Source organism: Vigna radiata, chromosome 7, assembly GCF_000741045.1.
Source record: "Vigna radiata var. radiata cultivar VC1973A chromosome 7, Vradiata_ver6, whole genome shotgun sequence".
NCBI classification, from domain to species: Eukaryota; Viridiplantae; Streptophyta; class Magnoliopsida; order Fabales; family Fabaceae; genus Vigna; species Vigna radiata.
In genome coordinates this window covers 39791226-39809138 of record NC_028357.1, presented here as the reverse complement: position 1 = coordinate 39809138, position 17913 = coordinate 39791226, and the positions used below count along the sequence as shown (strand labels likewise).

General features: G+C 30.8%; 1 protein-coding gene across 4 annotated transcripts; it reads left to right on the top strand.

Moving 5' to 3' along the window:
• The first annotated feature begins 3851 nt into the window (after positions 1 to 3851).
• LOC106768968 (sodium/pyruvate cotransporter BASS2, chloroplastic) lies at positions 3852 to 9534 on the top strand. 4 transcript variants are annotated; one of them, XM_014654386.2, is made up of 14 exons: positions 3852 to 4113; positions 4283 to 4394; positions 4460 to 5541; positions 5632 to 5752; positions 5843 to 5884; positions 5970 to 6083; positions 6164 to 6226; positions 7121 to 7248; positions 8029 to 8110; positions 8438 to 8489; positions 8615 to 8712; positions 8840 to 8998; positions 9127 to 9216; positions 9324 to 9534. In XM_014654386.2, exons 3-14 carry the CDS (start codon positions 5426 to 5428, stop codon positions 9399 to 9401), a joined length of 1143 nt encoding a protein of 380 aa, XP_014509872.1. In that variant the 5' UTR covers positions 3852 to 4113; positions 4283 to 4394; positions 4460 to 5425; the 3' UTR covers positions 9402 to 9534. The 4 variants fall into 4 exon arrangements, with proteins under 4 accessions (XP_014509872.1, XP_014509871.1, XP_014509870.1 ...); XM_014654385.2 differs by having other exon boundaries at positions 4283 to 5541; XM_014654384.2 differs by lacking the exon at positions 4460 to 5541 and having other exon boundaries at positions 3853 to 4189.
• Positions 9535 to 17913: the final 8379 nt, after the last annotated feature.

The following is a 17913-nucleotide window of genomic DNA, read 5'->3' as shown; positions in this document are numbered from 1 at the left end:
AGATGAGAATTTGAATTTCTCATGAGATGAGAATTTGAATTTCTCATGAGATGAGAATTTGAATTTCTCATGAGATGAGAATTTGAATTTCTCATAGGTGAGAATTTGAATTTCTCATAGGTGAGAATTTGAATTTCTCATGAGAATTTGATTACTCGTGAGATGAGAATTTAAATTTTTCATGAGATGAGAATTTGAATTTCTCATGAGATGAGAATTGGAATTTCTCATGAGATGAGAATTGGAATTTCTCATGAGAATTTGAATTTCTCGTGAGAATTTGAATTACTCACGAGATGAGAATTTGAATTTCTCATGAGATGAGAATTTGAATTTCTCATGAGATGAGAATTTGAATTTCTCATGAGATGAGAATTTGAATTTCTCATGAGATGAGAATTTCAATTACTCACGAGATGAGAATTTCAATTTTTCATGAGATGAGAATTTCAATTCTCGTGAGATGAGAATTTGAATTTCTCATGAGATAAGAATTTGAATTTCTCATGAGATGAGAATTTAAATTTCTCATGAAATGAGAATTTGAATTTCTTAGGAGATGAGAATTTGAATTTCTCACGAGATGAGAATTTGAATTTCTCATGAGAATTGGAATTACTCACGAGATGAGAATTTGAATTTCTCATGAGATAAAAATTTGAATTTCTAATGAGATGAGAATTGGAATATCTCATGAGATGAGAATTTGAAATTCTCATGAGATGAGAATTTCAATTTCTCATGAGATGAGAATTTGAATTTCTCATGAGAATTACTCAATATCCTGTGAATCATCTTTCCAAAGGAAACATAGTTTGGACGTTAAGTATTGTTAGATGCCATATGAAAATTTAATTTGAGACAACTCCAAGGGTCAAAACGTTGGATGCCAGATAACTATTGTTGAGTGTTGAATTTGGTGTTGAGCATTGGCCTTTTTCGGTTCGACGTGAGTAAGCTTATGTTTTATGTAACATTTATGTGATTTGATAAATCACCTACATTTGATAACATGGATGCTTTTTTTGCTTATGTTATGCACATCATCAACGTCTTGACAGAGATAAATTTTGTAGCAGAAGTCGAAAGTGCATATTTGTAAGGTACACCTATGGGAAAAAGGGATATTTGTTGTGTAATTTGGAATACCACTAGAGATGTGACAATTTATGAACATGAATTTCCTTTTGTTGGATCATTGAACAATACTCTTTAGGGTTATAATGTTGAGTAAGTTGTTAAAGATATTATGCATCACTTACAAAACTGGTGCATCTATGACCTTGTACAAAGAAGAGTAGTCACAACTTCAAGAGGATGTGAAGACTATAATGGAAATGAGAAAAAAGTATTAATGGTCTGGATGGCGAGGTAGCATCCCTACACGTAATTGGTGGGGATAATGTTATGGTGATGCAAGTAGAAAATATGAAAACATAAACGGAAAGGGGATGAGAAACAAAATTTCATCGAAAATGTATAAGGATTTTATCACTCAAATTTTTATAAAAGTAAAGTCATTGAGAAGTTCATTTGTTCGACAACAAGCCTCAAAGTACTTCTTATCCTATTACTATCTTTGTAAACAATGAACAATTTGTTGTTAGACTTTAAAATTTTGTTAAAGTTGTGACAACATGAAAAAAACCTAAAACTTTTTAGAAAGTTGTAAAGGATTATGTTTGGCATGCTGCAATGATCTATTAAATATGAGCTTGGAAGAGAATAAGATATGCGTTTTGCAAAAATTGCCACTTGGAAAGAAATCTCTTAAAAATAAATGCGTATACAAAATAAAACATCACACAAATTAAAGCATAAAACTTTTGAAAGAAATACTTGTTATGTCTTGACATCATTAGATAGAGGGATTATACTATAATAAAACATTTGCTTTGTGTCAAAAGTGGTGACCTGTACATGAAAGTTCTTTTAAGTTTTAAAAACATTGACCCAAATTTATTTTATAGATTGTTTATATTACATAGGAAGGAAATAAATCTCTATGTGCTAGCCTGTATGGACGACTTAACTATTAGAATGGAACAATATTTTTGCGATGAAATTTTTCAAAGTTTACTTAGTTATCTATTTTAATATGAAATGTTTGGGAGTCTTAAGATATTTTAGAGTTAAAATAAATTTGTAATCTTGAGGTGATTTATCTTTGCTAGCGAAAATATGTGTCAGGAATCATTGAAAACATGGGTTTATTAGGTGTCAAACTTGTGCATTTTATAGTGGAACAACATGATAAGCTAGCATTGGGTTCTGGAACAACTTTAGAAGATTTGAGAACCTCTAAAAGGTTGATTATGAGATTAATCTATTTGTCTCTAGCTAGATCTAGTTTCGTTTACTAGGTACATATTTTATATGAGTTTATGCAAAAACCTCATGAAAAACATTAAAGAACGGTGTTAAGGGTTATTAGATATTTGAAGAAAAATCGAAGGTAAGGTATTTTACAATGGTATAATAGTAAATTGTAACTACAAGATGGTGTGATTTGATTTGGGAAATTGTCCACTTACAAGACATTCTTTGATTAATCGGATTATGCTTAATGGTTCCTCTCCAATGTCTTGGAAAACTAAAAAATAATTAATAATTGATAATGTTTTGTAGAGGTTGAATATTGCTTTATGGTAGTCAATTATGTGGTGATTTGAGGATTTGTATTTCTAAAGGGATGCGATTGTATTGCGATAGTCAATTATCATTAAACATAAATCAAAATTCAATATTTCATGAAAGAATGCAATATATTGAAGTTGATTGTTATTTTGTTTGTAACAATGTGACTTGAAGTTGATTGTTATTTTGTTTGAAATGAGGTGACAATTGGCATTTCTTATCTAATACATGCTTCTATCACATTACAACTAACATACATTTTAGGATAATTTAAAGAACATGAAAATCATCAGCATAATTGAAAATAATTTATGAAATTAAATAATTTGTAATTTTTTTTAATTTGATAGAATGTTAAATTTGTTAACCAGTCTCACTAGAAAATTTGCTGTAATTTTTATTTTTTGTTATTTCTTATGTGTTTTGAACTTTGGACTTTATTTTAGGGTTTCTAAGTTTTCTTAAACTTATGTGCCTATATATAAAGGTACCAAAAGTGATTGTAGAGACTTTTTATGTTAGATTGTGCGTTCGTACCTCGATCTTATTTCACATTCTTTTCTGATTTATTTTTGTTGTGCCTCCTCCTAAAGATTTAAAATCACAAAAGAATGTTACTTTTTTTGTATAAATCATATCACATCTCTTAACCATTAGTCTAAGTCATTTGGAAGTATAGTAAAAATTATTACAATATTAAAATCAGATCAACATTGACATTTCAAATATTAATTATGCAATAAATTTCTTACTTTAAATCTATATTTATCTCTAAATTAATCAACATTAAAATTAATTGTATTGACTATTATTGATGAATCTATTCTATAATAATCGGATCCTAATAGTGGTTTAATTGTCCATCTTAATGAAAATTGATAGTACAATACACTATGCATAATAACTAAAATATGGATATATATATATATATATATATATATATATATATATATATATATATATATATATATATATATATATATATATATATATATTTATTGATTGTGCTGTTTATTTTTTTTATGGATTTTACTTATTATACTCTGTAATATGTTTTTTTTTTTTGTACTTTTTATCTTTTTATGGATTTTACTTATAATATGTAATATTTTGACTTAATTGTAATTTTGATCTATTTATATGTAACTTGGCTTAATTTTCAATTAAATTGTTTATAGGTTGAAAAAAGAAAAATAAAGCTATTGGGTAAGGTTGAAGAATGATTGCACATCCATTAGTTTCCAAAACATTCTCAATCAAACACCCGAAATTGTCATTCCAATGGGGAGTGTGGAGTCACAATAGTAAATTCCCAAGTTCCAGGGTGCTTTGCCTTCTGCCTTCGAATATCAGAACTGCACACCAGAGAACAGAATCCACACCCTTTTCAACCAAAACCTCCAACGTAGGCAGATCCTTACCCTGTTGCATCGAGCTATGGCTTCTATGTCTATCAACATTCTCAGAGACCATAAGGTAGGGCCGTATGATGCACTGCTTAAGCCGAGCTTTCGCACTCCCATTTGGAAGAAGTTTCGTAATTCCCATCTGGGTATGCTTGATCCGTGCTTCTTTGGATGTTTCCCGATCAGGGAGTCTTTCTTTCCCTTGTTGATAAGCTTATTATTCTTGTTTGTCTTTATAGAAGTAAAAGGCCACTCTGAGAGCGGAAGAAGGTTGGCAACTCGAAGCGACTTGCGAGGTCCAGTTGTTGCTATTGTAGAATTTCCCTTAACCCTTCAAGGATCTAGAAGAAGGTAATATTTTAACCAGTCTCTGATTCCAAAGTTAATATATGCTTATGGTGTTCGGTTTATTGAAGAATGGTGTACAAGCTATTGGACCAGTGCTTCATGCTGGTGACTATTCTGAGGAGGGATTTGTGGGAATGGAATCGATACAGCCACTTTAACTGCGGGCTATGATGATATTGAAATTCTTTCCTGAGAAGCAAGATAGGTGTAGGCCCCCCAAATTGTTAGAATTTAGAATCTGTTGGCTTATCTAAAAATAATTTGCAAGAGTGTGAAACTTTACAGCTGTTATCTGAGAGTATCTGGGGGAGCTTCTGTTAACCATTATTTTGCGGATGAAGTTCTGCAATCATGGGTTTAGGAAAGGTGGCAAATTGTTAAGTATTCCATGAAGGCAAATGCTCTTCTTGCACGTGCATGGAATCATTGATTGCGTTTATTTGCAAATGAAGATATGTTCCTTTGGCAAAAATGTTTTCGATTCTTCTGTTTTAAAGAAGGTATGAAGGAATGGGGAAAAGAGGAAAACTGGAAAAGACTAAACCACACTGTGAGTGGCAACTGTAACCACTTGTGAAATAGTAAACATTGTACTAGCTGTTTTTTCGGTATCTTGCTTTTCAGCTGGCAATGATATCCACGCAATTGTAGTCATTAAATTTCTTAATGAAAATGAAGGCGTATTAGATCCTTACTGGAAAAATGAAATGAGTCATTGATTTTTCAGAGTTTTAATTCCAGTGTTACAGACAATAAACTGAGGCTTCTCAATGTACTACTTTATATTGAGCAAGATGGTCAATGGTTTTTCCTTCAACTCTCTATTGGATTTGCAAATTATTTACCTTTCACGAAACACTAAATTACTTGACCTCAGAACAAATTGTTTTATAGAGGAGTGTACAAGCGCTTAATGTGAAAAAGGCTGGCAAGTCTTGATATCCTGAGTTCTTTTAAGAAAATAAATCTACAGAAGTATTTGCAGTAAATGATGAAGCTACAGTTTCTATGAAGAAGAAACAGTATACGCTTGTATGGAAAAGAAAAGAAAAAAGAACCCCTGCTCCCTCTCACATTTCCAAAAGTTGCTTTTATTGATGTGTTTTGGAATAACAATTTGCCAATTACATATAAGCAGCATCTGGTGTAGGTAATCTTTTGATCTATGGTTGGGTGCTTGAACTTTGACTTTCTCATTCTTGATTTTAAGTGTTAGTGTCTTATCTGTTGCTATGTTTAGGAACTCTCAAATATGTAACAAGGCTACTACAGACATATCTGGAGATATTCCTGAAAGTGCTGGTGAGTTGAGCCAGTACGAGAAAGTGATTGAAACCTTAACAATTCTTTTTCCTGTTTGGGTGAGCCGATACTTCTTCAATATAGCATCTCAAATTTTCTATTTTCTGTGTTGGTCTGTAGTTTGAGAGTTTGCTAACTTGCATGAGCAGGTCATCTTGGGGGCCATTATCGGCATTTGCAAGCCAACTGCTGTAATTACTCTGATTTTTTCAGCTATGTACATTGTTGAGTGGAAATATGTTGATTAACTGCTGTGAAGTTATGGCTCTATTCCAGGTAACTTGGTTGGAGAAAGATCTTTTTACACTTGGCTTGGGCTTCCTCATGCTCTCTATGGGCTTGACATTGACATTTGAGGATTTCAGAAGGTGTCTGCGAAATCCGTGGACTGTAAGGGAAGATAACTCATACTTAAATGAAAATTTATTTGTTTTGTCTTCTTTTAAATGATATTGATTTTGTTTTTGCAGGTGGGTGTAGGGTTTCTTGCACAATATTTAATTAAACCCATGCTAGGCTTTGCCATTGTAATGGTATTTTTTGTTATTACCTGAGCTCTTCCCTGCTTCTTTGCTTTGTTTAGACCAGCTCTTCAAACGTGTTACATTCTCTTATATATATTTTTTTATACTGCCTCATGATAAACATTATGTCATGGTAATGATTAATTGATTATTTTGCATCGTAGTTTATTTATAGAAAATTCTACTTTTGATATTAACTTTTGGTTAGTGCTTCAGTATTTGTTTAATCAAAGAATTAAAGATATCTTTTTGATAATATGAAAATGATGATATTGACCGTGTGTTGGTTATTTGTCCCTTGATTCTGTTGTCAATAACATTGTAAGCTGAGACAAAGCCTGCGCTATATTTCCAAGATATCTTATATTTTGACTAGCTTATTCTTATCAATTCCAGTGGAGTGGCAGATTTATCTTTCATGACAGGACTAAAATTAGAAGCCTGGGAGTTTTTTTTAAATATTATAAACATATAGGCGCTCTGGATCTTAATGGAAACTATGTGTGCTACTTCTTAAGCATAATAATGTAATTAAGGCTTTAATTTATTTGATCATCAGGGCTTTCCTCTCAATTTTGAATGCTTATTAAGATATATGCTCAATGATCATTATGCTGAAGGCATCTGTAGTTTCCATGAATATAGGTGTAGGACTCAGTATAGGTATTTTTCTATTTAGGTTAACTTTGGGATCTGCAATTGCTTGTTCTGATTATGGTTGCAGATATAGAGGCCGTAGTTCAAAACCTATGGTTGTTTTGTCTGTCACTTCTGTTTACTAGTCCTGTTATTATTTATCTCTCTTTATAATTGGATCCCAAAATTTGTAATTTGCAATTTATCCTGTTATGCTTGCTAGTGTATTGTCCATCATAAGAACTAACGTCAATATCTGATTCCCAGACTCTAAAACTTTCAGCTCCTCTTGCAACTGGTCTTATTCTGGTCTCATGTTGTCCCGGAGGTCAGGCATCAAATGTGGCAACATTCATATCCAAGGGAAACGTTGCACTGTCTGTTCTTATGACAACGTATGTTTAACATGCATTCCCTTGTTTGTTTGTCTTTCTAAATTATATTTTTTTATGTTATACTCGAAGGTTAATATTTATATGCTAATCAATGTTGCTTTTAGAAAATTTTGGTGATTTCTGTAATCTACGTCCTCGTCACTACTTACATTTGTAGAACATATTTTGGCTCCTGTCTATCTTCCAATATGTTGATTCTGTCATTTAAATTGAAAAAACAGTTTTTTTATTTGATTAAAGATTGATATCATACAAATAATCTGGAATTATTGAATACATTAGTGTGTTGTACTTACTAATTACTCATTTCTTATATGTCGATTGCCTGCCTGTACGCTAAAATGTGATTTTCTAGTCCTTGTTGAAATTTCTTTCAAAAGGTGTGCTTTTCTTACCACTTGAAAGGAGAAGTGGAAGATTTTGGATTAATATGTTTCTCTAATCAAAGCCTCTTGATTTGTTCAATTTTGGCAGTTCAAGGTTAGAAACTTAGAATACATTTTGAAACATGAAGAACCAATGCAATGACGTCTCTGAAAGCAAAACAATTGAATCTAAATATCCTCTTTAAACAGAAAGATCTGAATGATACGAAAACAGTATGCAAGTACTAAATGCTTGACATGGTTGAAATCATGTTATTTATCGGCTTTTATCACTTTTAAATTTTTAGCTGCAATCAAATTATGTGGTGTATATTAATGATGTTAATTAAGAGAACAGTCTTTTTCAGAAATTAGGTTTCAGAGATATTTAAAAATGTTATTTACTGGTCTACAGGTGTTCAACCATTGGAGCTATTATAATGACCCCACTTCTTACAAAGCTTCTTGCTGGTCAACTCGTTCCAGTTGATGCTGTTGTAAGTTGTTGCTTGCCAATTTTTGGGCAAAAGAATGTCAAATAAAGTCTTCATTTGAAGGATATGTAAAACTAGCTTGCTGTTGGCAAGCTGTTACGAAAATGAAGCACAGTTGACACTTTGACAATACTAATCATAGTTTCTCCTAATAAAGTGAAAAGTGAATATAGAAACTGAATTTTAAATAGGATACCTTGTCATTCTTCACTACATTCTCAATGTTTTTCTTTCTCTTCTTGAATTTTCTCATCATTTCTATTAAACATACCCTCTTGTATCTTTCATTTTCACTCTCGGAGTGAATCTGTAATTCTTTCTCTTTTGCAGGGCCTGGCAGTTAGTACCTTTCAGGTTGTTTTAGTCCCAACGGTTGTGGGAGGTAAGAGATGATGAGTATTTTATGTTAAATGTGAGTTGGTCGTTTTATAACTTACCTGTACTTTGGTTTACGGTTTCATTCCTAAAGATTAGGACGATTTGTAAAGTCTTTGCTTTATCTGGCAGTTTTGGCAAATGAGTTTTTTCCTAAGTTCACTTCAAAGATAATCATTGTCTGTCCTTTGATTGGAGTCATTTTGACCACTCTCCTCTGTGCAAGCCCAGTAAGTTGATTAAGTTCTAGAAGATGAAGTTCATCAAATGTATTCTCTTCTGGCATTTTACTTCATTATAAATTATCATATATTGTTCTTGCTTTGAACAGAAATTTGACATGCATAAAATTTTCAGATTGGGCTAGTTTCTGATGTATTAAAAGCTCAAGGAGCACAATTAGTATTGCCAGTTGTTTTCCTACATGCTGCTGCATTTACTCTTGGTTATTGGTTTTCAAGAATATCATTTGGCGAATCCACATCACGCACCATATCTATAGAGTGTGGAATGCAGGTAAAACTTGTGTTTGTCATACTTCAAAATCTGGGTTGGTTACATTTCTTCTATCCGAAAAATGTATGAATCATTCTACTTTTCTAGATGTGTCTAACCTTATTTATTTTGTTGTCTCTTATCTGCAGAGTTCTGCACTAGGGTTTTTACTCGCTCAGAAGCACTTCAAAAATCCCCTTGTGGCTGTGCCTTCTGCTGTGAGTGTTGTCTGCATGGCGGTAAGACATCCGGCTCTCAAGGCTGTTTTGTTTTGCTTTGTCTATTTCTTGTAAAAATGTTGGCTTTTAATTTCTGTCAACGAATATTTTTGACTGGTTTCATGCAGCTTGGTGGGAGTGCTCTTGCTGTGTTTTGGAGGAACAGACCAATTCCCCTTGATGACAAAGACGACTTCAAGGAATGAAAATCATTCACTAATATTAACATATCCTTCATTTGTATGTTGGAACATGTTACACATTAAGGATTTAGATTGAGTTCATAACAACTATGCCCCTTAGTTTTTACCATTCCTTAAGAGTAATGTTTCTTTTTCCCTTTTGTGATTATGAAATTTTTCATAAACATATAAGAGAAAAATAAAAATGTTAATCTAATTTTGGGTAAAATATATTTTGTCAACTTCTTACTACAAAATGTATTAATCGAAATTATTTGTAGATTCATATGCTTTTTATACTACAAACTATAAATTAGACCAACCTATCTTTGAAAACATGACCTAAGTATTTCAATTCTAACATATCTTGCATCAATTTAATGGCATCAATGAAATTTATCATAACACTCATACAATGCATACAAGTGATATATTAAAAATACTTGAAACATTACTTGATTTTTTAGTAGAATTTAATTGGTTAAGCGAATTTAATTAAAAAAAAAAATTATCTTACTACTCTCATATTGAGATCAGTTGTGCAGAATATCTATAGAGAAGGAGGCCTTTGGATGCTGTGGTGAAGCAACGTTTGGAGGCTTCTTATTTGAAAGGAGGAATTGGGTTTGGGCGATCATCAAACCGGAGTGTCATTCCGGTGCAAACATTTTATGTGATAAACTAGGAAAGAATGAAAACTTTGGGACTGTAGGAAGAAAAACGTGGGGTGCGGGAAGAAACCCTTAGAAAAACAAATAAACAGGAAAGGTGAAAAAATTGGCCCATGACTATGGTCTTTACCCGTTACGTTTTTGGTTTTCTTTCATAACTAGTCGAAAAAGAAAATTTTAAATTAAATAGTTTAATTTAGTTTTATACAAATTAAATAATTAAGTTTAATTTTTATTTTGTATAGGAAAGGAAATTTAATAAGAATGAAATATTATGTGAGAGATTAATATTATTTTTAACTCAATAAAAATGTGATATAAGTGAAATTTATATAAAAAATTGACATTAAAATGTATTATATATATAATTTCCACCCTAGTAACTTTGTGAATTATTGTGTTAATTATTTGATAGAGGTTTTTTTTTTTTTTTTTATGAATAATTTTATGATACGGTACTCAATTTGTTTTATTAAATTGTTCAGTTGCCAGGGGACCCGTGGAGTGGAAATACAATTAAACATGTAATTGCCGTAATGTTCAATTTACTTTATTAAATTGTTTAATTATAATGACCGATTTATTAACATATGATGTGTATTATTTGTTTGAATGTAGTTATACATTGATATATTATTATTATTATTATTATTATTATTTAATTTTGTTAAATTGTTTAATTAAAAGAAAAATGTAATGATTGCATGGGTAAAAATAAATGGTTAAATATGTTTTTCGTCCTTTAAGTATCACACGATTTTGGGTTTAGTCTCTATTCGAAATTTTTGTTCCTTTTAGTTCTCTTAGGTTTGAAACTATTATAATCAGTACTTTAAATTGAACAACGTTAACTTTTGTTTGATGTACCAAACGGCAAGCCCACGTCTGATGTCAACTTCCATCTTTACTCTCTGCCACATTGCTTGTTTAATTTTTCAATAGAGATTTTGTATGTTAGTGCATTTGGTTGAACCTTATTTCGTCATCTCTTACAAATGAGAATTTAAACAAGTTGGGTTCTTCTTCGTCAATGCAGTTGGGGGAAACACGAAATCACATTTGAAGGTTCAAAGAAAGTTGTACATCTGAAAGTTGGAGTTCGTCTTGTTGAGGAGGTAAGTTGATACGTTTTGTTTTGGTCTTCTTCGTGGGAATATATGGATTGGGGATATGGGGTTTCAGTGGGAATAGTGGGAAATAAGTTGATGAAGGGATTTCTTTGTTGTAGTGAAATAAAAGGTGACATTGGAGGAAATGGTTGGACGCGAAGGACCATTGGTTCGAGAAAGTCACAAAGCTATGGATCATCTTCTCGGTTACCATTTAAACTGTGTGGTTATGGGGAAACATTTTTGCTTTTGAAGGCAACTACTTTGAAGAACAAAAGAAGACTATTTTATAGATGTAGAAATTGGGCAGTAAGTGACTAAATCCTTCCGTTTATGTGCTGAAATTTGTACTAATCGTGTGTTATTTTGATTGCAGAGTAATTCAAGTTGTAATTACTTTGAATGGCTTGATGAAGGAGTTTCTAAAATTGAAGGAAGCTTCTAAAGAAAACGTGAAGAAGTTGAGATGTGTTTGGAAAATGAAAAACTTGTACTAGATCTAAGGAAGAGGAACGACGAGCTAAAGAGGAAATTAGAGCACGAGAAGAAAGTTGGGAAAATGATGTTGTTGTTTGTCTTGTCATGGGCATTAACAATTTTCTTTTGTATTATGTTTTTGTTGAAGATGAAATGTAATTAAGAATTATGGTTGAATAAAATGAGGTACTTGAGTTTGTCTCCAAATTTTGGTTGATGATGTTAATATTGTCCTTGATGTTGATTTTGACAGAACACAAATGAGCTTGTTATATGACTAATTGAATGGGTTCATTTGAAGCAAAAGTCACGGTCTATAATTTGCTTGCTAAAGTTGAGAGTCTATCATAATGGCAAGGCAGTAGAGTATCCTGCTTGACTAAGCAGCCACTCCCTGTGACGTTGGAATCCTACTTGACAGTAGGCAATAAAAACTCAGATACATGACACCAAAGTCCTACTTCACAACTGTTACACAAACAAATTGGCTAAGGATGAAATAAATGAAATTGTCCATGGTTTATTTTAAACCTCACAGCAAACAACACATGTTAACTTGACATAAATAAAGTTAGAATACAAGAAATTAAAAGTGATTGAAGTGGTCCCATGTTATTAAATAAGACAAGTAAGTTAAGTGGTCCCTTACCACTGACAAAAAATATTGTGCAAGCACTACTATTGTTCCCTAAGTGGTCCCTTACAATTACACATACTGGTAGATGTTAAAAACTCATTGTACCCACTACTATTGTTCCTTAAGTGGGTGACTGTGACTTACAAAATACATTAAAATAAACGTTTGGCTACATTAAATCTTCAATTGGTACTAGCTTGGGACCCTAGATGTTATGTAGCCAGTAGTCATGAGAATGTTCTTCTTCTACCATAGTTACTTGATGCAGGTCGTGCTCCACTGCCACTTGTTTCAGGTTGTGATGTTCTTGGAGGTCCTCCTGGTTGAGAAGTCCCCCTTTTTGATGTTCCTCCAACTTGTGAAGTTGATGGAGTTGCTTGCCTCCTACATTGCTAGCCATAATAAGAAAACCATATTTGTTTTTACAAATTGCCCTTACTCTGTTCAGATCATTCTTCACAAACTTAACCTTTTTTCCATTTAATACATTATGCTCTATTAGTGTATTTTTAAACTCTTTTAATGAACAGAACTCTATCCCCAATTCGAATTTGAAGTTCCTGTTCATATCATCTTGTCTATACTTTTGAAAGTTGCCCTTTTTCAACCTCACATCCTCATCAGTATCTACATTTGAATCCAATTTGTCACTATTGTATTCTTCATTGATGTCACAATGTCCAACTTCTTCATTCATTATAAATGAACCTTCCCCAACATTGCCTCTTCTACTCATACATTTCTTCTTCTTCTTCTTCTTTTCATTCTATTCCACCTATTTAAAACCGAATTAATGTTTTTACGAACTTGGTCCACCCTATCATTCTCAACACCAAACCCATCATCATCATCCGCCATTCTTTCTTCTTTGATGTCATCCAAACATTTTGCAACTGAAGCTTCTACTTCCCCCTCAACCACATTCCCCCTTCCTCTTCTTCGTGAAGATAATCATGTTCATCACTGCCATCACCCTCTCCTAAATTAACTTACTCTTGTTCCTCACCATCATCACACTCTTCCTCTTCCTCAACCATTTCAACCTCTTCATGTTCCTCAACACTATCACATTATTTGTCACCCATTTAAACCTCTACAGCTGCATTAACATATGAACCCTGTTGCTCAACAAATTTACCCTCTGAATCATGTTCCTCAGCACCATCACCCTCTTCCAAACCCATTCCACCCTCTTCTACAATCTCACCCACTTTGGAAACCACTTCCTCCATGTCCTCTATGTGTCCTTCGTCTACCTCTTCACCATAAGTAAGAAACTGAACTTCCACTGCCTCACTGGGAACATGTTGAACATAGATTTCTACCTCTTCGTTATTCTCCTATGCATAGTTAGCCAAGTACAGTGCTTCCCTGTCATTACTCAGTAATATAGGATTATTTATCAGCCTTTGTTTTGATCCCTCCCACCATAGTTTAAAGTCTACATCATACTTAAATTCTTTAACTATTCTAACTGCTTCAAAATACGACTAACGATCTGGATCAAGTCCTTTGATCACGTGTATCTCTCCTCCAACATACTATAGTCCCTTATTAGTAACAAACTTGCCCATGTGATGCAAACACACGTCGAAAACCATTTCTAGACCTACATTAAGACATCAACACTTTGCACCCAAATTCGACCAACCAACAATAACTGAAAAACATAAACAATAACTTACCTTGATTGCTTACGTTTGTCTTTCACAACCACCGTTTCTTTCACGACCACCCCAAAGACCACTGCAATTTCCACCTTGATAGAATGCTTCGAGTGGAAGGTTTCAAGTACAATGCTTGGAATATAATGCTTCGAGTAAAACTATTTTTCCCCAATTGAAAAAAAGTAAGTTAAGAACCTTAATTGCTAATCTGATTTCATAAACCAACACGTGGTAATCACTTGATGTCATGAATAAAAAGAAAAGTAACATGACAAAAAGTAAAAGCTAGCATCAGACGTGGACTCGTCGTTTGCCACATCAAACAAAAGTTAACGTCGTTCAATTTTAAAGACTAATTATAATAGTTTCAAAACTAAAAAAAATTAAAAGAACAAAAATTTTGAATAAGGACTAAATCCAAAATCTTATGATGCTTAAAAAAACGAAAAACATAAAAATGAATAAAAAAAGACAACTAAGAATGAACACGCAATGATCATTTCAAGAATGATTACTATAAAAGCATATCAACAAACTACATTTTTTCTTATAAAAAATTTGTTTTGTTTGTAAGTTGATGAAGTCATTTTATTTCTTTTAATTGTTAAATATAAATTAGGTTAAAAGTGGACTTTATTTAAAATTGAATTGAAAGATATAATGTAGGATAAAAAGAAGAGGAAAAAACATATATTTCGAGGAAGATGAAAAATGTGAACCAAACATGAAGTGCAATGTGAAACATGGTACACTGAATGCAAACAACAAACCAAATCAAAATAACAACTCAAAGAAAAGTTGTTAACTTTAACATTTGCTAGTCTTTCACAATTTAATCTTAATTCTTCACATAAACATTTTCTTATAAGATTTTTTTTTTGTCGGTGTTTCTTGTGGTTTCTTTAATATGTCTAGTCTAGATATCTACACCAAAGGAAATTCCCAAAGTTAAAGAATGGATGAGAATTACAGAAATGGTAGAAGAGATAGAGAAAATAGAGAAAAGTAAGAGAAAAGGAATAAAGAAGAAAAAGACAAAGATCACCGTACTTACTGTGGAGAAGGACCATTCTATCTATAGAGACAAAAACATATATGGTGGGAGGCACACCCATCAAGAAATTACAACCATCCAAATGAAACTTCCAAAATTTCTTAGGAAAGAGTAATGTCAGACTGGGAATCAATATTTCAACACGTATTTCATCAACAACATGCATTGGTTTGGCGAAAACCAACTTCAGAAATATTTTCAAATTTCTCATTACAACTTCTCTAAGGAAAATATTCAAATGAGTTATATCTCAGATCTCTTTTATTACTGATCCAACACTGTTGATATATATATATATATATATATATATATATATATATGAATATTACTTGAAGCATTACTATGAATTTTGTATCTTTTAATACAACTATAAGAACATAATTTAGGATGTTATTGTGACTGAATTAATTTGATTTGACTAAACTAAATTCATCTAAATTATTACACTACTCAAAATGTTCTTATTTAAACGTAATTCAAAAAATTACTGTTTTTATTTAGATTTTTACATCCATTACTCGATGTTATTTAAATAAAAATATAATATATTTTTACATTTGATTAAAGAGTTTTTACCAATTTATTGTAATAAAATCTCTGGTTTTAATGATGTCATAACTATATTCTGTCAATTTAAATATATAAATATCATAACATCAATAATGATTACAAAAATTAATACAATCATTTTTATTTAATGTTAGAAAAAGTGAATAACTCATTAGATTTTGGCTAATTAAACAGTTCTACTATTAGACTTTTGACTCCCTAGTAAAAATGATTAATTTCATCCTTTTTAGATAACTTGAGACCATTGTGAACTTTTTGTTTTGGACATAGGATCATTTTAAATAATATTTTTTGGATGAAAAGAAATATTAAACCTACAAATTTTCATTCAAAAATTTATTTAACATTAGCATGGAAAATCTCTTTAACACTAATAAAAATATATATAAAAATCTTTCTACAAAAATAAAATAAATAACATTATTGAATCATATAATAAAATCTAGGATTAAATATGTTTTTAGTCCCTATACTTTGAGGCGATTTTGGTTTTAGTCTCTCTTTCAAACTAAGGTACAATTTAGTCCTTCAATGAAAACTCTGGTTTTAGTTATTTTTACCAAATTTTTTTAACTTTATTTGCTGTTTCAAACGCGTTTCTCAGTTAACATTGAAGCAAAAATGTGTCAAACAGTGTAAACAATCCAAATGCTATAATGAAATGGGATTGAAACAACAAATGAAGTTAAAAAAATTTGGTAAAAATGACTAAAACCAGAATTTTCTAAATTTGAAAGACTAAATTGTATCTTAATTTGAAAGATGGACTAAAACCAAAATCGTCTCAAAATATAGGGACTAAAAACATATTTAACCCTAAAATCTAAAATAACTCTAATATTAAATTTATACAATAAAATGTAACATTGAAAATGGATTCTTTTAACATGTAAATTAATTTTGTGATCAAGCTTTTGAGATAGTAAGTATAAAATTTTAACATTTTAATTTATTTTTATGATAACTATAATGAATGTCAAGTTTAAAGAACATAACACTCCTGTTATATATTAGAGAGTTTAAATGAATTGTATATTTAATTTATTTAAAGAAACAAATTATATTGAAATGCTTAGAACAGATACTGTTGCGTGGGAAGCAAGAAAGGACTCCGAGTGTGACGTGCGAATAAAGACAAAAACATAAAAAAAAGTAAAAGAAAAGGTTTACTTGGAAATCATAAAATAATTCTTTAAGAGGCATCATTGCATATTGCATGCAATAGTCGAATTCGCCAATAAGATCTCACGTGTTTAAACCAAACATATTGGCACGTAAAATGGGTTGTAGCCCTAGTTCAGTTTGTCGGATTATAATTTTTAATTTATTTAATTTATTGCCATGTTTTTTTGTCTTTTATTTAAAAAATTTAAATAAGAATAACTAAACTTACAAATAATATTATATTTTAGAAAAATATAAATATATAATATTATTATAATTTAAATCATCAAGATTATAAATTAAATTTTAATCATTAATATAGTAGAATAAACTAACCTGTAAATATAATTATTTTATTTAAAAATATTAATTATTATTTTAAATTGTTTTTATATAATAAAATATATTTTAAATATTTATTTATAAGTATATATAAATAAATTTTCAAAATAAAAAAATTGAAAAAAATGACAGGTCAGTCTGTCTATTAGCCTATAAACAGACAGATTGAAATTTATAATATTTTTTTTTATGGTAAGTGAGTCTAACATATCTGTTTTTGACGAAGCCGGCCAAAACAGATACGACGTTGACCTGATTTCTTACTCTTACCAAACATAACTTTTCAAATAAATAAATAAACGACTAAATATATTTAAAAATTTAAAAGATAACATTATATATTACTGTGTAGAACACATGTAGAAAAAAAATGCTAAGTTATCTCATTCATGTAATACACATCTATATATAATTAGGACTTTTTTGATCACATCTGTTCCTTTATTTAATATAATAAAAAATATTTTTATTATAAAAAATAAATTCATAGGCAAATGTGTAACAATTAGTTAGTACTGTCTTAACACCACATTTTATAGTAGTAAGAAAGTTTTAGTAACAAAAGTTTAGTTTTAATATATTAACTTATTAATCATTTCACCACATATCACAATTTACAGTGAATTTTATAATAAACAGTTGCTTTAGTTTATTTAAAGAAAAAAATTTGCTCATTTTATTTAACTATTGAAAATTAAAAAATAGTTCTTTATTATATTCTTTTTATGACTGAATTGTATTCTTAATTATAATTATATTCCCAGTTTAAATTTGAAGAAAATTCAGATTTAATCTTTCAATTCATTTGGCAGTTTAAGATGACATTTTTTACCTCTTAAATTAAA